Genomic DNA, 23,839 nt, shown 5'->3' with positions numbered 1-23,839 from the left:
TTCATTATAATTTAAACGCTATTGAATAATAGTTAATTAATACAATTATTCTGTTACAGCTACTGAGCTATATACACAGTAAATATTGCAAATGTGTGTGTGTGTGTGTGTCTTGCTCTCTCTCCCTACATCTCTCCTGAACCTATTTCATTCAAAAGGAAGATATTGATGGACTGTAGCTATAGTACACAGTAAATCTTGCCAAATGGGAACAAATACACTCGGGAATAGTGTTAATTTGACACTGCAATATTTACTGGTGGTGGGGCTGATCTCTAACAATGACGAGAAAGTCTATCGGGAGGAGGTTGATGTACTGGCACGCCTAGCTAAGGAAGTTCAGAGTATCGGGGAAGATACTCCACTCCTTCTATTCCGGGGCTGTAGAGAGCATTCTGACTGGAAACATCACTGCCTGGTATGGAAACAGCACGGCCCAGGACAGGAAGGCACTCCAGAGAGTGGTGCGCTCAGCTGAGCGTACTACGTGTATTGCACTACCACCCCTGCAGGCCTACAGCAACACACACTTTGATTTGATGCCATGTATACACACACTAGATAGACCGAGGTTTAGATATATATATATAATAGTATAGTAATAGAGAGAGAGAGAGAGAGAGAGAGAGAGAGAAAGATACAGAGATATAGACAGAGAGACATTTATAATAATTATATTATTAATTACAGTTTTTCTCAGTCACTTTGGTGCATTTCTCACATCACTATTTACGTTTGCACAACAGTTAATGCATTTCTCAAAACAATTAGTACAAACTGCAAAACCTAGTTGATAACCTGCAAAAGCGTGTCACTTGCTCAAAATGGATAGTTCCTTCTTCAAAAGCAAGTATTCATGTCAATGAAAGTGTCAGTGTCATCAAAATGAAAAGTCCTGACACCATTGTTTATGAACAAGATAGTCAAATGGCTTTGTCATGTTTTCATTATGACAGATCACTCTTAAGTGTTTTCCAATGCAAAAAAGTCAGATATTGGTGACACTACCTGAAAATGCTCAAGACAGCACTATACACTATTAGCACAGCCATTCAAAATCTACAGTTACACATTACTGTACACACTGTACACATTGTAATATTCCCTCCTTGTTGGTCTGGGACATCAATGGTTGCTCTCTGTCCAATGTAATTTCTTCCACGCCGTCTACCTTTTGCCAGATTGAAACCCGCCTCATCAACGTATAATGTGTGCAGCGGTTCCCTGGTACACACTTTATCCCAGAAGAGAGAGAGAGAAAAACTATAAACTTTTCCTGTGTAACATAATGCATTTTGGACAACATATTGTACAGTATGAACTGTCATGTAAGTGTACTGCATGGCACTACACAAAGTAACCAGTTTACAGCACTGGACATTAGAGTATGCATAGAACACATAAATGTTTTACTTGTGCATACTGGTGGCGGATCTCCTTCACTCTGTTCTAGTCAAATGGCTACTCATTTGTCAATTGTACTACAATTGTTTCATGCACATTTAATTTCCACTGAGCACTCTGTCAATTGTAGCGATTGGAACGGAGAGAGAGAGAGAGAGAGAGAGAGAGCGTCATCTTTTCTTCCTGCGTAAGCTGTCAACTAGCAGTCCGTGTTTAGACAGCTGCACATAGAAGCAGCTCGAGATGCGTTGTTGTTACAGAGCTGGTCCACGCTGCTATTATGAAATGACCCAAAAAGTAGAAAAGTATGTAAGCTTTTTTTTTCTTTATCTGAGAGAATGTCCGCGAATGTCCTCCTCACGCAGGAGAAAGTTGGCGTGTGTGTTCGTACAACGACTGCAAAAAGTCGAGTCCCGTGGATATTATCGCAAGAGATAATTCATACATATTATGAAAAGCCAATCTGTTGTTTAGAATTTGGATGGGGGTAGCGACTCGAGTGTCTGATACCTCTCACCTCTGCGGGGTGTAACACCTATTCACAGCGCACACGCCGCTCTTGTGTGTGCGCGCGCGTGCGTGTATGTGCGTTTCGTGACGCACTGTAGTTCTCCTCGCAAACGGAGATAATTACAATCATACCATCTAGCAAGAATTAAACGTATTTACAAGTCGTATTACGTTTAGCAAGTAAGGAGACATATATATTACATCTCAAAGCACTCAGAATTGTCATTTTTCTATTTTTACAGATTTCTGAAAAGCGTGACTTCCTGAGCATTTCTGAGACATTCTAAATCCTTTTGTTCTCCGCCCACGGGTGCAAGAAGCCACTTTGACTCGAAAGAGTTAAATTAAGCCGTGAAGTAATACTTTTAGAATGCATCTTAAAGTCGTGAAGTAATGCTTTTAGAACGCATCTTAAAGTCGTGAAGATATACTTTTAGAATGCATCTTAAAGTCGTGAAGTAATACTTTTAGAGTGCATCTTAAAGTCGTAAAGTAATACTTTTAGACTTAAAGCGTGTGGCAGCAGCAATAATGACATTGCGCAGAGTCATATCACACACACTACTGATTTTTTTATTATGTCTCAGCCCTATGTTAATCTATTTCATTAGCACTAAAAGTGATTTTTCTTTATTGTGTAAGAAACTTCAGAATGTTATCTTTCAAAAGAGACCAGGTTTATGCATGTGCTATAAGTATAAAGATACGCTTTTAAAAGAAAGTATGCAGTCCTAAAGTTCAAGTAAAAAAATTGCCACTTTTCTGCCCGTCTGTTAACACTTTCAGTGCCCAGCAGGGGGCGCACATTTAGTGCTTGAATGCCCACCATCCACTTCAATGTTAGCATTAATATAGCCTAATCTATGTTTTAAATTATGGCTATGTGTCTAATCTGCCCGTCGCTTATCAATGACTCATTTTCCAGTCAACATTGTCGAAGCGGATTGTTTTTTTTATCTGTTCATTTCCGTTTTATAGCATTTTGAAAAGCCCTCGTTTTCAAGGGGGGAAAAAAGAATCCGTGATAAACAGCCTGTACTGTAATATTCTAGAACGTTGTCATTTTTCAGCCTATTTATGAATAGTTTTCAAATAAATGCTAGATTATCGATAGTATATGTGTACGTATGCATGCTGGTGCCGCGAGCTGAAAATCGATTCTCTTAGTTCCTGATCGCTCGCACAGTCAAACAGCCATATCACATATAGGGGAAACGCTTATATCTCCGTGAAAAAAGGTCTGATTATCCTAAGACTGGTAAAATAGATTCCTTACCTGAGATCAGATGGTATCCAAATGGATTATTCCAATTCCTGATCGCCATTCCAAAAATCGATCCTTTTATTGATCCAACACGTATACTGTAAAACACATATTACACACTGTGCTGAGGGTCCACAATGAATCTGATCGGCTCCGGTTACATGCGTGAGAAGTAAAATGTGGATTCCGGAGTTTTTTTCTCTCATCCATTTTCATTGAGTCCAATCCAAAAGGGTGCATTACCATCTGGGAGACGATAGGGGGCGCTTTTTTCACATCTGAGCGCCTGGTGGAGCTGGTTTACCAACGGTAGACTCGGTTAATGAAATATGAATTCAGATCGCTAATAAAAAAAAAATCACGAGAATTCTCGTGATGGGCATCCAGGGGGCGGGCTGATAACCCGAGATATCTCGTGATGGGCATTCAAAGTGTTAATAGGTTAATGCCTATTGTCAGCTAAAACAGTCAGTTTTTTCAGGTTTATTTTGCAACACAAGTTTATTTGTTTAAGTTACAGTTTAAACACAGAGTTTATGTTATTGCTTTGCTTTATCCACCCTGCAAGTGAAAATAAAACTTTTTAAATGCACTCAACGAGACGACCTGATTACTGTCAACAGCACCACGCATTGGAAAGAGCTTCGTACCATATCCCTCACTGGCATCTTTTTGTTGTTCGGTTGCCCTTATAGTTACCATTTGTAATAATTACATTACCTCCACTCTGTCTGCAGCAGGTTTCTCCGCTAGTGGAACCGCATGTCTGTATCAATAGTCTATGAACACTACGCAAAGTGGGCGACATGTTGTTGGCCCGAACATAAACCGCTGTTTTTATCTTTTAGATACAAGTCAAGTCAAGTCAAGAGTTTTAATTGTCACGGCATACAGGTATACAATGAAATGCGGCTGGTCTTGCCCGCGACGATGTGCAATACAGTGGTACAACATATAATAGAATCCAATAAAAATACAGTGGTACAACATATAATAGAATCCAATAAAAAACAACAGTGCAATAAACAGGTGCATGGTGTGCCATCTCGGTATCTGTACATAGTATTTACAGAGCATATAGGACATGCTAGGTAGCTTTAGTAGTGCAATACACTGTTCCTGATGTTATACTAATTTAAGTGGCCTTTCCTCTGGCCATAAGTGTGCGTGTGTGCGGCATGAGTGTTAAAGTGGCTGCTAGTGTGTGAGCGTGCTCAGCGTGCGTGTCGTGTATGTGCTAGTGTGTGCTTGTGTGTGGATAGTTCAGTTTCTGTGTCTCTCAATGTTCATTGTTCAAGGCTCTGATGGCCTGGGGGAAGAAGCTTAGCCTAAGCCTCTCCGTCCTAGTAGCTGGGGTTCGCAGGCGTCTGCCTGACCTCAGCAGCTGGAACAGGCTGTTATTGGGGCGGTGGGGGTCTTTCATTATCCTGCAGGCTCTGGATTTGCACCTCTTGTTGTATAGAGCCTGCAGGGGAGGTAGCGCAATACCCGTGGTACGCTCGGCTGAGCGCACCACTCTCTGTAGGGCCTTCTTGTCCTGTGCCGTGCTGTTCCCATACCAGGCAGTGATGTTTCCGGTCAAGATGCTCTCTACAGCTCCTGAGTAGAAGGACTGGAGTATCTTCCCCGATACTCTGAACTTCCTTAACTGTCTCAGGTGGTAGAGGCGCTGCTTCGCTTTCTTTACTACTGTGTCTATGTGTGTTGACCATGTCAGATCCTCTGAGATGTGGACCCCCAGGTACTTGAAGCTGCTCACCCTGTCCACGGTAGCCCCGTTAATCATCAGTGGTGTGTGTGTCTCCTGCTGTCCTCTCCTATAATCCACGATCAGCTCCTTGGTTTTACCAATGTTCAGGAGCAGGCTGTTGTCCTGGCACCAACGTTCCAGTACCTCAACCTCCTCTCGGTAGGCCTTCTCGTCGTTGTCAGAGATCAGCCCCACCACCACTGTGTCGTCTGCGAACTTCACTATGGAGTTGGAGCTGAACTTGGCCACACAATCGTGTGTGTAGAGTGAGTACAGCAGGGGGCTTAGAACACAGCCCTGGGGGGACCCGATGCTCAGGGTGATGGTGTTGGAGGTCTGACCCCCCACCCTGACCGCCTGGGGTCTTTCACTCAGAAAGTCCAGTACCCAGGCGCTCAGGGCGGAGCTCAGACCTAGCTCGATCAGCTTGTCCACCAGTCTGGTGGGGACTATGGTGTTGAACGCTGAGCTGTAGTCAATGAACAACAGTCTCACATAGCCCCCCTTCTGACGGTCAAGGTGGGAGAGAGTGCTGTGCAGTACCTGGGAGACCGCGTCGTCAGTGGACCTGTTTGTCATGTATGCAAATTGCATAGGGTCCATATCACTGGGGAGAGAGGCACAAATGTGGTCCTTGACCAGCCTCTCGAAACATTTCATGACCACAGAGGTGAGTGCCACCGGTCTGTAGTCATTTGGACATGTTGGGGAGGGTTTCTTCGGTACAGGGATGATGGTAGACATCTTGAAGCAGGCAGGGACTACTGACTCCGCCAGGGATTGATTAAATATGGCGGTGAACACCGGGGCAAGCTGGTTTGCACAGGACTTAAGTATGCGTCCTGTTATACCATCTGGGCCCGCAGCCTTCCTGGTGTTCACCTGCATAAATGCTCTTCTCACACTGTGTTCCGACAACGAGAGAGCGCCCCCGCCCCCCCGCGGTTGCCCCCCCCCCCCTCCACAACAGCCGGTGTGCCAGTGACGTCACTAGCCAGAGGGCTAGCGGCGACACTGTCTACACCGAACCGAGCGTAGAAGGAGTTGAGTTTGTCCGCGAGAGAGGCGTCGTCGCTCCCCATTGAGGGGGCGCTGACTTTGTAGTCAGTTATTGTCTTCAGTCCCCTCCACAAGCCTCTTGTGTCGTTTTGTGCCATTTGTGTCTCCAGTTTCTCAGCATATGTCCTCTTAGCAAGTTTAACAGCCTTGCGCAGAGTGTAGACTGAAGCCTTGTACTCTTCCATATTTCCTGACTCTCTGCCCAGGTTATAAGCCGTGGTGCGTGAGTTCAGGGCTGCTCTTATAGTGCTGTCCACCCAAGGCTTCTGGTTTGGGAAAACCCGCGCCTTCTTTGTGAGGACAATACCGTCTGCCACTGTTGTTATATAACTCACAACGGTATCAGCGTACTCGCTGACGTCACTGGCGCTTCCTTTAAACACGTCCCAGTCTGTGTCCTCGAACGCATCACGGAGCGCGGCCTCTGATTCGTCAGACCACTTTTTTGTCTCACGTGACACGACGACGTCACGCGATCTTTGTTTGTATGCAGGAATTATAAAAATGGAGTCGTGATCGCTCGCGCTTGCAGCGCCCATCAGTGGCGGAGCCGCTACAGCCTTGTAGCCGGCTTTGAACGGGGTGTAACAGTGGTCGAGTGTGTTTCCCCCTCTTGTGGAGCAGGCGATGTGCTGAAAAAAGGTCGGCATCACTTTTTTCAGATTTGCCTGGTTGAAGTCACCAGTCACTATCGTCGCGGCTTCCGGGTGCTTGATTTGTTGTTTATTGAGGTGGTCGTGTAATTCCACCAGCGCTTTGCCAGTATTTGCCTGTGGGTGGATATACACGACGGATATAATGACCGCGGTAAACTCACGGGGTAGGTGGTACGGGCGGCACAGGATTTGGAGATGTTCCATATCTGGGGAGCATGAACTTGAGAGGACATGTACTTCCTTGGGATTAACCCAGAGATTGTTCGTGAGGATGCAGACCCCACCTCCGATGCTCTTCCCAGAGGCTGCCGTGCGATCTGCTCTCAGGACGGTGAAATTGTCCGATGGAGAGACGCTGTTGTCCGGCGTCGCTGGCTTGAGCCATGTCTCCGTGAAACACATGACGTTAACGTCTCTCATCTCCCGTTGGAATCGGACCCTCGCTCTCAAGTCGTCCATCCTTCCCTCCAGCGAACGTGCATTCGCCAGAAAGATGGATGGAATTGCTGGACGGTAAGCAGATCTTTTTAATCTGAGTCTGATACCGCCTCGTCTTCCTCTATGCCTCTTTCTGCCGTTTCCTTTGTTGTTCTCCCGCTTGATTTCTGTTAGCCATTCTGGGCATAAAGTGTCTCCCAACTCCTCTTTGAGTCCGGAGTTTAGGTCCATAAGTATCTGGCGGTCGTATGACATACCCGCCAGTGATGTTTTAATAAAAAAAGTAGAAAAAACAAACATAATAGCAAAAAATGTGCACAATCGTCGCGGAGCTAAACCAAAGGCGACTGACCGGGGTCGCGCCATCATCAGAAAAAAAAAAACGTTTGTTGGATACAACTGTCCAACAAACGTTTGGCGGTAACGTTAACTGTACTATCCATGCTCCACAGCTTCCAGAAACTCCGAGTAGGGTTTCCGTTTCCTTAGCGCAAACAAGCATTTTTGGTGGACGTTTGTTTATTTGTTTATTAGCAAAGGATCCCCATTAGCTGACGCCAAGACGTCAACTAGTCTTCCTGGGGTCCGAGACAACATTAAAACATTACAACATATACATTGCAATTAAAACATAATACAATTAAAACATAGCAAGACATACCAACCAAGGAAACACAACATAGCAAGACGTACCAACCGAGGAAACACAACAACATTAACACACAAACAAATTATATCTAAATATATACATCAACGGTAACATATTGCATAACTCAACATTGTCAATATTGGCTACATGTAAGATCTTAATTTATTTTTGAAGCTTGCTACACCTCTTATGTCACTTATGTCACTTGGAAGATAATTCCATGCCCCGATAGCCCTATATAAAACTGTTCTTTGCATACTATTAGTATTTGCATGGGGTAGAATAATCTGCCCTCTACTTGCCCCTCTGGTAAAATGCATGTGCACATTTGAGCTGTAAATTATTTTATCCGTGATATATTTAGGACTGTGGGTTGTGATCACTTTATGAAAACAAATGAATAAGTTGGCAGAAAGTCTTTTCTCAACACTCCGCCAACTAAGACATTCATGCATTTGAACAACACTAGTCCTATATGAACAACAAAGAACGAGTCTTGCTGCCTTATTTTGTACCACTTGTAACCTATTTAGCAACTGTTTTGAAGCAGAAGCCCACACTACAGAACAGTAATCCAAGTGGCACAAAACCAAAGCACAAACAATCTGATTAAACAATGCAAATGGAAGGAATGGTGCACATTTCCTGGCAGTAGCAACAGCTCTACCCATTTTAAAAACAGTTTTGTTTATGTGATCAGACCATGATAAAGTACCATCAAGCCAAAGGCCTAGAAGCTTAGTTTTTTCAACCTGCTGTATAGGTTGACCTGCAATTTGTAGAACCAATGTAGGTTTACATGCCAATCTTTGATTGGTCCCAAAAAGCATACAAACAGTTTTTGATATGTTAAGCACCAGCTTATTTGTTTTTATTCAGTCATATAAAATGTCCAATTCACCAGCCAAAACCTCAGAGTTTGTAGCTGCAGCATAATAAAGGGTTGAATCATCAGCATATAAAGTCAGACTAGCCTGATGAATAGAAAAAGGCATATCATTAGTAAAAATAGAGAATAAGAGGGGCCCCAGGCAACTCCCCTGTGGGACACCGCATTCTAACCCTCTACTGCCTGACAAAGCACCATTCAAATAGACCCTCTGAGACCTCGAGGACAAATAACTCCTGAAAAATAAATTTGCTGAGTTATTAAAACCATAGCAGATGAGTTTTTGTATTAAAAGATTGTGATTGATCACATCAAATGCGGCACTGAAGTCTAACATAATAGCACCCACCAGCATTGAACTATCGATAGCTGAAAGCCAACTATCAGACATTTGTGTCAAAGCAGTACTGGTGGAATGACCGGCCCTGTATGCATGTTGGTGTACAGTTGTTATGTCATTAGCTGAAAAGTAGGCCTGGACTTGCTCAGACACAATCTTTTCCAGTAATTTACTGAGAACAGGTAAAATGCTAATAGGCCTACTGTTGGGAAAAGGTAATTTAGCATCTTTAAGAAGTGGAATGATCTTTCCCTCCTTCCATAACAAAGGACACATGCCACTGATTAAACACCTATTAAAAATGTGACAGATTGGTGCAGAGATATGAGACACAGCTATTCTCAACAATTTGCTATCCAGGTGGTCATTACCCGTGGATTTAGAGACTGGTAGAGAGCGCAATAGCCTATCCACAGTCACAATATCCACCTGTTGGAATTCAAAAACACAGTTTTTATCCTTCATAATGTGTTCTTTTATCAACACCTCAGAGTTGTTGTTGACAATATTATCCATTCCCTGCCTAAGCTTGGACACCTTGTTTACAAAATAGTCATTAAAATAATCAGCAATGTCAAGAGGCTTAGTCAGATAAATACCACCATCCGATTCCACAAACGAAGCCAGGGCAGATTTTTTACCCATGATTTCATTCAGTACATTCCAGAGTTTTTTACTGTCCCTACTGCTTTCTGAGATTTTCTGCTTATAATAGGTTCTCTTACTTAATCTGTTAATTTAAGTAACCTGGTTTCTTAATTTACAGTAATGATTTCTATCTTCAATTAGACCTGATAAAAACAAAATCTTCATGGCCTCATCTCTTTGCAACATTAAGTCCTTTAACCCTTTATCTGCCAGAGCTTATTCTCATCCTTGTAGCCTCTCTGCCAGCACTATTTGTCTATGGAGATGTTCACCTTCTTTGCAGGGCTATAACTTTTTAAATTGTATTGCTAAATTGACATTACTATGGCCCATTCAACATCAATTATCTATCATTCAGGATGTAGGAACGTTTTACTTTTTCATTCACACATTCATACAAAAATACTGTCTAGAGTATAAATATGTTTTTATCGTTTTCTGCTGTATTTCATAGAACGTGAGTTATAGCCATCTATGCATATATTAGATCATCAAATGCAGTTTGATAGCGATTGACGCCAGATTAAAAATTTCAATTGTACAAGGTCCTAAAACGTCATGACTCATCATCTGCTGGTGACCGGAGGGGGGGGGGGTCGTTTATAATGCAATGACCGACGTTAAATGATTCATGTAGTATGGGTGATATATAGATCAGAACAGTTTGTATGGATAATAATAATCAAAAACGCTGAAACTCACCCCAGTCTCCTCTTACCGTTGGGTGATGAGCGTGGAGCAAAAAGATCGCTATTATGGGATGTTGATCTATGCGATCCATTTCCAGGTTGTATAATACTATATACGTCCAAATAATGTTGTTTATTGAGTTATGGCAACGGATCGATATCCAGTGTGTCAAGATGGAGTCCCGCGAGCGATAGCGAGTGGCCGGACGGAATAGGGAGACACACCAGCGTCACAATTATCAACATCCGGTTGCAACTCGCCGATCGGCCACCAGGAAGCGTTGGAGAGTTGAGCGGAGCTCTACAGCACCAGTCAAGGATCCGTGGGTGAAATTTGAAATATTGATCTCAAAGACGCTGTAAAACGTCATTGACAGATTACGCATGGCGAGGAATGACGTGGTAACACGTCATTGGCGAGAAAAGGGTTAAAGAGTTATCAATCCAAGGAGCACATTTCGCTTTAACAGTGAACTTTTTTAAAGGGGCATGTTTGTTCACAATTTTCATTAAATAATCCATAAATATATTTAGAGCTACCTCAGCATCATCTACAGACCTCACGTCCTTCCACTGAACTGAACCAAGATCATCAAGAAAAGCCTCAGCACTTCATTTTGGACTCAGTGACCCTCGCCACTATGGGACGAGACTTCTGGACCCCTGGCTTGGATTGCCCAAGACGGTGCATTCTGCAGAAGCGGATTGCGTCTGCGTCTGGCTTTATCATCTTGAGACTGTCCACCAAGAAAGACCGAACGATCTGCTCCGACTTTATGTAAGCTCCCTTACCTCCCCTTTCTTCACCACTTTGTTCAGGAAGCCCATGTATAATTATATTGTCTCTCATGCTTCGGTTCTGTAGATCCAGCACATCATTCGCCGTTTTGTAGTTGTCTTCTTGGAGCTCGATTGTGACTTTCTGTAGTCTTATAACGTCAGCCCTGAGAGAAGCGTTGTCCTTCTTTAGGACTTCGATTAGGGAGTTGTTGAATTCCACTGATTGCTTTAACTCCTCCACGTCGTCACTTAGCTTCTTCAAAAGATCCAACTTCTCCAGCTGCTTTTGCATGGTTGACATAGACTCACGCATTACTTTTAGTTCTGCAAGAAGTGAATACTCCGTATCGCTAGAGCCCAGCTGACTCCTGCTGCATTTTCTTTCCCGTCCAGCTGCCTTTTTGGCCGACATATTATCATAAAACACGTCAATAAACGCTTCCAACTCGTCGATAGTTTCATCCACTGATAAATCCAGTCTGATAGTAAGATGTTTAATTTCTCTCAAAATGGTTTTATGCGATAGAAACAAGCAAATGTTTAAAATATAATAAAATGTTTAAAATATAATAAAATGTTTAATATATATAAAATATAAAGACATTTTAATGGAGCTCCCTCAAAAAGGGAGGGCAAGTACTGGAGTAATGGATTATTGGAGTAATGGATTACTGGAGTAATGGAGTATTGGATTACTGGAGTAATGGATTACTGGATTAGTGGAGTAATGGAGTACTGGAGTAATAGATTACTGGAGTAATGGAGTACTGGATTATTGGAGTAATGGATTACTCATGCCCATCCCATGCACACACCCCAACCCACATGGATACCCACCTGATTTGGGCTGAACGCGGGTCCTCTTGTGGGGGGGCGGCGGCGTGGCCGAGGGGGCGGGGCCTCTCCTCTTTCTGGGGGGGCGGCCAGGACCCTTCTTTTTCACCTCCGCTTTCTCCTTCACCTGCTCCTTCTCCACCTCCGCCTCAGTGTCCTCAGAGAAGGAGTCCGCAGAGTTCCCAGACATCACTGGAGGATTACATTACATTACATTTGATTAGATTAGATGAAATCACATTAGATTAGATTACATTAGATGAAATCACATTAGATTACATTACATTAGATGAAATCACATTAGATTAGATTACATTATATTACAGTTAAACTGTAGCCCTATTTTCATAAATTTCACCTAAAGGTACATGCCCAAGTAAATGGAAGATTGCTCCACTTCTACAAGGTCAATTTGCATGTTCTTGGTATCTAGGAACATCTAGGGACCTGGGGATATGTATTCCCAGTGTCAGGGATATTGTGTCTGTTACTAGACTTGAGTAAATTGTGATGAAACAAAGGAGAATATAAATTATGATTGTTTTTTGCATCTTTGCCGGTGAATAACACCATGTTACAATTGTGCAGCCACCGAGCTCGCTCACTGAGCTCATTCACCACCTTCTTGAGATCAAGTGAACAAAAATCCAGATCGATACATCGATCTAATTGTCAATGATCCAATAGGATCGATGCAAGGTAAAAAGATTGGTTCATATCGATACTCTTATTTTGAAAATCCCGTGGCAAGTCTCGCGCCCAAGCGCAGCTCCGGCAAATATAATACATAATAAATGTATACATGATCATGCAAAATAATTGTTGTAGGAACAGTTTGGGAGAGGGAGGGGTTTTAGGTTGTATGTTGTGAGTTCCAAAACAATTTACTTAAAGTTTAAAACTCAATATATCAAAACGTGGCACTTTACAGTGAACAGGAGGTCTATTTGTATTAAAAACAATAGAATGTTTTTCATTTAAATGTCTGGAAGAGCTCAACAATTAAAATGTCAAATGATATTTTTGTTGCCTTTTTTGAGTTGATCTAAATGTTACTGATTGTGTTAACGGGCATATGATAACGTCTCATATCGACCGCAGGCACCTGAATCGAATCTTGGCAGACTTTGTGATATCGGCAAATATCGTATCGTTGTCCAAAGAATCAATATCGTATCGTGGCAGACTTTATGATATCGGCAAATATCGTATCGTATCGTGATGAAACTAGTGATTCCCACCCCTATTTTTAAGTCTGTCAAAGTTATTTGTCCAAGGGGCGCAAAAGCTCCCTGTCATCGCAAGTCTTTAAGTCTTTTTAGTCTTTAAGTCTTTTAGTCTTTAAAGGGGCTATGTACTGCTATTCCTAGCACTATTTGGGCAACTTTACACAATTCCTGTGAGTCTATGTAACACATCTGTAAGGTTTATTCCAAAAATAATCATTGTTTTATATTTCTAATCAAGTACTCAAAACCAGCATTTTTCTGCCTCAAGATTTTAGGCTGTTATGGCCTGGCTCCGCCCATAAGCACTTTGAGTGACAGTCAGCCCACACAGCGACTGGTAAACAAAGAGAGATAGAGAGAGAGAGAGAGAGAGAGAGGGGGGGTGGGAGAGAGAGAGAGAGGGGGGGGTGGGAGAGCGAGAGAGAGAGAGCTTCTTCCAGAGCGAAACCCGACACCTCTGCACACACTCCAGAGAGAGAGAGAGAGAGAGAGATTCTTCCAGAGTGAAACCCGACACCTCTGCACACTCCGGAGGGAGGGAGAGAGAGAGAGAGAGAAAGACAGAGACAGAGAGAGGGAGGGAGGGGCCGCGGCAGCTTGTGGGCCTCCCTTCCGCGTCTCTACAATTCGTAGCCGCATTTCTGCAGACCCCTCTCTGATTGGTTGAGGCCATTTCTGCAGACCCCTCTCTGATTGGCCGAGCGCGCGCATGAGCCACGACAAGCTCCTCTAGCCAGGAGTCGAAACTCCGTTAAGCTCCAGAGAGAGAGGCTGAAAACCCACAGTTGTTGCCCGACGGATGGGAGCCGAATCCCGGATCCGAGTTTTCTGATGAATAGCCCCAAAACATGGAGGTCGCGAACGCAATTTATACGCATGGAAGTATTGATTACGACATAACGAATCATTAAAAAAATATACCGTTAACTGGAATATGTTGTGTGTGCCTTTACACATATGTTGGATAGGATTATGTAATTGGTTTGTCATTAAAAACCAATAATAATCGCTCGCCGGCTTCGCTGACCAGAGCTCTCTCAGATTCAAAGTTTTAATTGCAGCCTGGAACATACATGTTTCGGAACCAATGTGTAACTAGACAGTTACAATATAACATTTATATTAATTAACCCAGTTAATGCCTTAAGAGAAAGAGTCTGGTGGTCAATTGCTACGGAAATGTGTCTTACTGTTTGCGGACGACTCAGCCCTGCTGGTCTCTGACAAGAACAAGTTGCAGGTTGAAAAAACCCTCAGCACGGAACTAGGCAAAATCTGCATATGGCTCGCTGATAACAAACTATCATTACACATGGGCAAAACAGAGTCCATTCTCTTCGGTTCAAATAACAAACTCAGCAAGATCGACGGCTTCTCAGTTACAGTGGGTGACAATATTGTCACAAGGAAAGACGAAATTACCTACCTGGGTTCCATCCTAGAGGCAAATCTTTCCTGTGACAAAATGGCATCCAATATAATAAAAAAAGTCAACCAACGAACTAGATTCTTGTACCGGATCTCCTCTCTGGTAAACAAGAATACCCTGAAGACTCTGGCAGGAGCACTCATTCAAGGGTACTACGACTATGCATGCACCTCATGGTACCAAAGCACCTCAAAGGCGCGTAAAACAAAATTACAAACATCACAAAACAAACTGGTCAGACTACTACTTGACCTGAACCCCAGAACCCACCTCACCCCTGCCCACTTTGACAACCTAGGATGGCTTAGAGTAGACGACAGAGTACAGCAACTTGCAATGGGCCTGGTCTACAAGATACACTATACGACCGGGGTACCCATGTACATGTCAAAATACTTCCCAAAGGTCAGTGAATACCACAACCACTACACCAGAGGAAGCTCAACAAATCATGTAAAACCCAGATTCGGCTCAAACAAGGGACTAAACACGTTTCGCAATTATGCCACAACAATGTGGAACGCCCTACCCAAAGCTGTAAAGGAATGTGAATCACTACCCATATTCAAAACCGCTCTTAAAGAGCACCTACGGGAGGCTGCAATTCGAAACTGGCCACCGTAAATGCCCAAAACCCCCACCACCTCCTAATAGACAGTCTCCTCCCCACCGCATGTATATATTCCCTCCCTGCCGTATGTATATTTCTCTCCCACCCACCCCCTCCTAATGTACAGTCCCCTCCCCATCATATATACTCTGTCAGGATCTAGGGGTAACAGTACTGTATATTTGAATACCGTTTATGTCACAAATGTATCAGTACTAAATACCTATATGCCCCTATGCCATAAATGTCATGTATGTTGTGTATGTCATAAATGTCTATATGAATTGAAAATGGGGGACCCTGATGGAATCAAGACAAACGTCTTTCTCAGGTCTGCATCCCCTTAACAATTGTATGTATTGAGCCGTACTGTATTGTACCCATTCTGCAATCTGTTAAATAAAGTTTTCATTCATTCATTCACTAATAATAACTAATTCCTTGGTCAATAGAAGTCTGTGATACTTTCTGAATATGATTTGGGAACATCAAATGGGCAGGCCGCGAAATAACAATGTTACAATGTACAGTTTCTGACAGCTGGCTGTGTTGTGAAATGTGCATAACGTTATGAATAAACCGCGAAGTCACGCGAAATAACTTTATAAGCAAATCTGGTAGTACATTTCCAATCAGAGGGGCTTCGCTCAACCAATCAGAGAGGGGTCTGTTCAAGTTATGACCGATATAATAAACACTCTTGACGACCTCCTTTAACTCCATAGGTTGTTGTGTTTATTTGCTTCTCGTAGACACACACACACAGCGTTGTTTCGGTAGCATACATGGAATGACCTACTTCCGGCGCATGAGCGCCTAATATGGTCTGGTCTTAGAGACACACACATTCATTCACATGACAGGGTCTGCAGAAATGGAGCTCAACCAATCAGAGAGGGGTCTGCAGAAATGCGGCTACGAAGCCGGCGAGCGATTATTATTGGTTTTTAATGACAAACCAATTACATAATCCTATCCAACATATGTGTAAAGGCACACACAACATATTCCAGTTAACGGTATATTTTTTTAATGATTCGTTATGGCGTAATCAATACTTCCATGTGTATAAATTGCGTTCGCGACCTCCATGTTTTGGGGCTATTCATCAGAAAACTCGGATCCGGGATTCGGCTCCCATCCGTCGGGCAACAACTGTGGGTTTTCAGCCTCTCTCTCTGGAGCTTAACGGAGTTTCGACTCCTGGCTAGAGGAGCTTGTCGCGGCTCATGCGCATGCGCACGCTCGGCCAATCAGAGAGGGGTCTGCAGAAATGGCCTCAACCAATCAGAGAGGGGTCTGCAGAAATGCGGCTACGAATTGTAGAGACGCCTCCCTTCCTCCCCTCTCCCGTGTGCCGCGCAGCAGGTCCCCGACCCCCCCCCCCCCCCCCCAAAGTGCTCCATCTCTCTCTCCCTCTCTCCCTCCAGAGCGCACGCAGAGGCGTCGGGACTCGGGCCCCACTCCGCCTCGCAGCATGAGGAATAGCCTAGTGACAATGCCCCCAAAATGTTGAGATACCCCTACCGGAGGTAGAACAAAACACAACATTGTTTTTCCTCATCTCTAAGGTCTCCCATATATGAAATGGATTCTTGTATAAAAATATTTTACTGCAAAAATAGGTAAATTGATAGATATTGTTATACACCCCCAAAGGAAAAAATAACCAAAATATAGCCTGGCCGTATGGGAGTTGAGACATATAAACTCATGTAGATTAATAATACAAGCTCCAAGAGCTTTCAAAATTGGCATGCTAGCAGTCAGACAGTTGCTTAACATAATAGAAAAACCTGGATGTGAATATCTTTATGCATGTACGAAATATATACCTATGTACACATACTTAAAATAAGCGGAAATGTAAAAAATTTATATCTCTGCAGAATGTTCTCATTTACTTTGTAGTACCTCTGCCATGGATTGTCATAGAAACACAGATGAGGGCTTTTCGGAAAGGTGTGGTTGTGCTGAATCCAGCAATACCACATGTGTAAATATAGCATGCATGGTCAGGGATTTACATCAGTAAATGTATGAGGTGTCCTAAATTAAAGAAAATGAAACATTTACATAATGAAGTCTTCAGTCCAAAGCCCATTATCAGTGGTGAGAAGCATGTTGACAAATTCAATGTTACTGCAAAGTAAAGTCACTTGAGGTAATGTTCTGGTCTATGTTAATATATTTATAATACATTTAATGAATTATACATTTCATATGATACATTTTATGATACTTCATATGGAAACAAAGATCCATATAGAACACCTTTATTTCAATCTACAGCAACACATCACTGTCACTCATCCACATTATCATCAGTGACAAAATGGATCATATTTGGGCAGTCAGGGAAAGAGCAAGAGCAAAACTCAGTGCAAGTCAAGCCCACTGAAAGACATTGGCATTTGCTGGCATCATTGCAGTTTCCATCTTTACAGTACAGGTGGGTGATGTCTCGAACTTCCTTAGGTGCCGGTGCTTTCTGGAACATCACAGGTTCAATGGACCCATCTTCTCTGAGCCTCTACCAACTGGGTTCCATAGAAGAGGCTTGGCCAGATGGCTGTGACGCCACACTGCTGTTTGGTATAAGGCTCTCAACACATGTTGCTGGAAGGCATCTTCTGTTGGGGGTAGATTTGCAGCTGATGAATCTGTGGTAGATGCTAGTGTGTACCTCTGCTCATCCAGGTTGGTGCAAGGAAGTCCATTCTCCATTTTCTTTTGGCCATACAGGAGGAGGGCATACTTTCTTGCCACAGGAAAAGCCTCCTCTAGGCTTTCAGACAGTCCAAAATTGGCAATTTATTTTAACTCACTCAGATGGGTCTTCAGTCTTGTGAAGGCAGTGGTCTTCCCAATTCTGTACAAGCTGCTTGTGGTATCGCAACCTGTGAGGGCGTGGCATGCAGGTAAACACTCACAAAGTGCTGCTCCAAGCTTCTGAGCGATGGAACAGACTGGGACAAATCTTTCCTTTGGGCCATGTCCAGAGTGCATGAACACTGTTGAGGATCCAAACATCCCTTTGCTTGAATAGTACACAAGCAAAACCAGTACATCTGTATCATCACATTTGACAATGAGATGAGAATGTGACTGTGCAAGGTATATTACATGTAACACCAATCTTGTGTCAGCCTCCTCCTGGTCACTATAAAGATCTGTCAAGCTGTCAACGCCTGACTTGCTAACCGTCTTAACCTCCTCACCATTTTCAAAGCCACCTGCCAAGATGACTGTGTTCTCTGAAGAGATTCTCTGTGGCCCTGTATTGGTTATGTAGTTGCTGACAAAGCTACATAGAGCAGCCTTGTTCCCACTGATCCTCAGGTATTTCCTGTAGTTAGGAACACGTGATTGTCCTGTGATAATATGTGTTGGTCTGCTGGTTTGGATGGTGCCTCTTCTTTGCCTTTCAAGGTCTTTGATTGAGTGTTGATGGTCATATCTGTCAAACACTATAACAACGCAGTTGATGCCTTCCTTTCCCATTATTGTTGCGATCCTTTTCCAGACACACTCACCCAGATCATTGTATGTCTGAAAGCCTGAGTCATGGAGACTCTGTAGAAGAGTATCTCTTCAACTACAGACTCCAGTTTCTTAGCAAGGTCAGCTTTTGTTGTCTTCCTCATGCTTCCATCATCATAAAACAAAGAGGGGGGGACAGCAGCGAGTTCATGAGACATCACAGTCTCCATGGACACCTCTCTTTGCTTGGAGACAGCAAGTAACCTTCGAAAGAGCACATCCGAGTCCATGTGAACATTTCTGAGTACACTGACTCCAACTGATGTTTTCATGTCTTTGAAGGTTGCACACTGTTTTCTTTTCTCTGGCTCCCAGAAGCTCTTAGTTCTTTTGGATTTTTCCAGGCGTTGTTCAATAAAGATGGCATTCTGCTCTGCACCGTCTTGGAGGAAGCTTGAGAGCTCTTTTGCAACTTTCTCAGATGCAACCTGACCACTTGCAATGTTGATCAGTTCCTCAGGAATGCTATAGAGATCAAACGGGTTCTGCTTCTGCTCCACTGCTTCCATTATCTTCTGTATGTCTCTCTCATCTCTGTCCATCCTAGATGCTCCATGCTCCTGGTGTGCTTTCGGGCACTTTGCATCAGTGTCACAAAGCTCTTTCATGGCATCCACATATGCTGTGGTCACATGTCTTGTCATCAACCATCTTGTGAGAGCTCCCTTTCGTAATGTGAAGCCAACAACTCCACCCTGACTCTTGCCTTCTCGGTTGATGGTTTGCTCCAGTGCCTGATCAGTAGCAACACAGTTGAAGTTTCGATCTTCCGACCGGCGAACAACAAAACCACCTTGTTGCATGAATGTGTATGCTTCTGGTTGTTCATGTTCAAGGGCTTTCATTTCGGCAACATAGACGGGCATGTACTTGGCATAATTGGTCCTTCCAGCAGCTCTGAACCAAGGCATAACTTCACACATGCAATTCAGGTGAAGTTGAAAGTCAGCTTCACGCTCGGAACGAAGCATCCTTAGCAACAGATCAGCACCCTTTAGGAACGTTAACCAGTATCCAAAGGTTGCTGATTGCTTAACTCCCTCATTTGTGAACATCTGGATACTGTTCTGGATCTCAGGAAGTTCAGTCTCCACCTCACCGATGAGCTGTTGAGCAGTGGCCTTGTCATTATCATGAAATGCATGCTGTACATGTCGTAGGAGTTGCTCTTGTGCTCCAGTCATTGCACATTGGCCTTGCTTTTCAAGCCATGATTGCATGGCTTTCCAGAAGAGCCGGAACAGGGCCTCAGAGGCTAGCTTTATGCTCCGTACTCCTCTTGCCAGATGTTTCCCTTGAAGCAATTGTCGAGCTGTTCCCTCTGCATACACATCTGACTCAGTTAGTATCTCAAAGAGTCCGCCATCACCATAGAGCTTTCCGATGCTTGCAAGGTAAGCCATCATGATATGCATACCTCCCAGTCTCATTGTGATCTTTCCTTGTAAGGGTGGTGGTTTGCTCCACAAGATCTGTTGCGCTTTACTATAAATAGCTAGGTCTGCAGTCACAAGAATATGGTGTTGTCCCAGTTCTGCAGCAAGCTGTACAAGTCGTATCATAGATGTGTAGATGGTGGACAATTCTGTGGGTGATTCTCTTATGAAAGGCATGTAGAGTACACTGGCTACTGGACAAGCAGTGTCTGATGTGAAGGCATTGAATGCAGACCATGCAGGGACATGCTGCTGATTCTCACTTATGTTTCGGGCCAGCTTCCATACCAGATCTCTATCTTCAGCTGCTTTATAGACTGCTGTGTTTGTGTGCAGTATCTCAGGTTTGGGAAGTTCAGGTGGTTCTGGCCGCTTTGGAGATTTGATGTATCTGTAATCAAAATTGAAATGAGAAGATAAGCTTGTGATCATATGCATTAAATATCAAATCAGAATACTCTCAGAATTTATACTGACCCCCCCCCCCCAATTTTTTTTTGTATTTCATGTGACTGAGCAAATACATAACATGTTTAAGGTGGTGAGAGACCTCTCTGGGACCCGTGCCAGGCATTTATCTGCTGTGGAGACATGGCCTCTTCGGTACACAACAGAAGCCATAGCATGGGTTGTATGCTTCCCATCGAGAGTGTCCTCATTTTGATCAAAGTTGTCGATGGCTGCATCAACAATTCCGTGTTCAGAGACTCCAGTGAGGCCAGTTGGGATGTAGACACCACTCTCTGTCCTTGATGTCTGGTCTGCTGCCACAGATGTGAGGAAGTGCCTAACCTCTGTATAGGAAACGCAGTGCCCCATTGCACTGAGCTCATCGATGAGTGTCTTACTACCAAACTCATGATGAATCAAAATGGCAAGTCCCAGTGTGATTGGCGTCTTGATGTGACAGCACTGTGCAATGAGATCATGGCAGATTGCAATCACACACAGATTGTCCTTCAAAGCTGGTTCCTCATCACATGTTTGGTAATGTCTGTCATACAGGATGTTGGGTACATACTTGCTCCATTGGAGACGCGATAGCCGATCACTGCTGACATATGATTTACAGTCATGTTCAACCTGCTCCATGCTTTTCCTCAATATGTCTGCAGCCCTGTGTAATATTTGGGTTTCAGAGAGACTCTGACTTGTCTGTGGAAGTGTTGTCTCACAGTCTTCTGTCTTTTCTGTCATTTGGGCAGCTTCCCTCATTGCATAACCAACGGGCATACTCTCAGAGCACACCAGATCTGACTTTCCGGCACGTGCGACAAATACCAGCCTATCCTTGTAATGCTGTATGAGCCTTTCCTTCAGTTTCCAGGATCTATATTTCTTGTGTTGGACCGTGGTCTCATCTTCTTCCTCAGAAAGGGTCTTCAGTATGTCATCATAACTATCAGTCAAAGAGATTAGAGTCATCACTTTCATATCTTCAGACAATACTGTTTTATCAATGTCTTCAGTGAGCTTAATAAAGGCTTTGTCATAGATATTGGTCTGCTTTTTTTATTCTTGTCTTCGCCTGGCAGCTGCTATATTTCGTTCAGATATGTAGTGTGCAAGGCAGCTTCTATGATATTTGGCATCATACGCAAATAGATCTGGGTATGAAAGTAGCCGAAGATGTACATCTTCATCAAGCCTTTCAGATGCTGCATGAAGGACCTTGTCTCTGGTACTCTTGCCTGTACCAGTTGTAATGGCTGTCAGAGGTTCTGGTCTAGTACTGGCCTTCCCACAAATGAAACAATCTCTTCGTATGTTAAATTATGTTGTATCAACCCTACTCAGTCTTCTTGATGACACTGGTGCAGGTAGGCTCTCACTCTCAACATTTACAACTTGATGCTCACTGATGTTGGTCTTACTGGAGTATTTTGCTCTACATGATACATGATACGATACATTTATTTTGGAGGAAAGTATGTCATCTGTATAGGGAGCCAGGGTTTTATGAACATCATCATCTCTCTGCTGAGCAACAGTAAGTATGCGTTGGAGGCCTTCTACTGGGGGCCTTTGATGTAGGGATCTTTTTTCTTGCCTTTTTCCAAATGTTTCCCACAGATGATACACAGATTTGGATCCAATGTCTGTAAGACATTCTCCATTGTTTCAAGAGACTAGTAAAAAGGAAAAATATACATTTCAGAATTAGTATTTTCACACGCATGTAATCAAATGTTGAATTACACATGTAACCTAACGTTATGGTATTATTAGCCGTAAGAATTGTGCTAATCATAGCCTACTCAACTTAACTACTACTACTTAACTACTTTCTAGTTAAGCTAGGCTATTTAGCTACTTAGATTAGGAAAGTTAGTCTCAGCATTTTCACATCACATAATATTTGCAATGATTTACCTGTCAAGTTATGAAGTATCCATGAAGACAATGATGCAGCTAGCTACAGCAGGATCCAACTGGTAGCCTAACAGTAACCAATTGTTGACCACACCACAACTGTAATAAACTGTAAGCGGTGCAGGCTCTACTGCCCTCTGCTGGTGTGGACATAGCAGTAACATTGAATTTGTCAACATGCTTCTCAACACTGATAATGGGCTTTGGACTGAAGACTTCATTATGTAAATGTTTCATTTTCTTTAATTTAGGACACCTCATACATTTACTGATGTAAGTCCCTGACCATGCATGCTATATTTACACATGTGGTATTGCTGGATTCAGCACAACCACACCTTTCCGAAAAGCCCTCATCTGTGTTTCTATGACAATCCATGGCAGAGGTACTACAAAGTAAATGAGAACATTCTGCAGAGATATTCATTTTTTACATTTCCGCTTATTTTAAGTATGTGTACATATTATATATTATGTGTATATATTTCGTACATGCATAAAGATATTCACATCCAGGTTTTTCTATTATGTTAAGAAACTGTCTGACTGCTAGCATGCCAATTTTGAAAGCTCTTGGAGCTTGTATTATTAATCTACATGAGTTTATATGTCTCAACTCCCATACGGCCAGGCTATATTTTGGTTATTTTTTCCTTTGGGGGTGTATAACAATATCTATCAATTGGGCGGCTAGGTGGTGTAGTGGGCAAGGCACTCGCCACCAGTGTGGAGACGCTAGGATTCGCGTGTTCAAATCCAGCTCTCCACATTGTTTTCAGTTTAGCTGGTCGTCTGCAGTAATACACATTGGCCGTATTACGGGGAGGGAAAACTGAAGGGTGGGGATCGAACGTTGTGAACAAGCGACTCCTACAAGTCGGTTGGTGCGCCTGCGCAGTAGAATCAGGAAGTGTCGGGGGCAGCGTGAGCCTCCCACGCGTTACTCCTCGACACTGAGAGATCGAGCTGCGCAGGTGAAAAGATGCGACTGCTGTTACCTCAAGTACCGGAGGGGACTTGTGCTATGTATGACTTAGTCCACATTGCAGCCGGCTTGTGGGAGGCAAGAAACAGCGTTCGTGACAGGGGAGGGTTGAATTGGATGATACGAAATTGGGATGGGAGAAAATATATAGAAAAATGGGAGAAAAAGTGGATCAAAAAAAAAAAAACAATATCTATCAATTTACCTATTTTTGCAGTAAAATATTTTTATACAAGAATCCATTTCATATATGGGAGACCTTAGAGATGAGGAAAAACAATGTTGTCTTTTGTTCTACCTCCGGTAGGGGTATCTCAAAAACTA

General features: G+C 43.2%; 1 protein-coding gene across 3 annotated transcripts in view; it reads right to left on the bottom strand.

Annotated features, from left to right (window-relative positions):
- The window catches only part of LOC311226840 (uncharacterized protein), a 136,624-nt gene that overhangs the window by 16,702 nt on the left and 96,083 nt on the right, over window positions 1-23,839 (bottom strand). For all 3 annotated transcript variants that reach the window (XM_084312259.1, XM_084312260.1, XM_084312258.1), the window contains exon 7: window positions 11,914-12,102. In XM_084312259.1, coding sequence (XP_084168385.1) covers window positions 11,914-12,102 — 189 coding nt within the window. The remainder of the gene's footprint in view (window positions 1-11,913; window positions 12,103-23,839) is intronic.

Source organism: Notolepis coatsorum (genome assembly GCF_963971535.1).
Source record: "Notolepis coatsorum genome assembly, chromosome: 4".
In the NCBI taxonomy this organism is placed as follows: Eukaryota; Metazoa; Chordata; class Actinopteri; order Aulopiformes; family Paralepididae; genus Notolepis; species Notolepis coatsorum.
The sequence above is the reverse complement of the archived record's forward strand: the minus strand, read 5'-3'. Positions and strand labels throughout refer to the sequence as shown.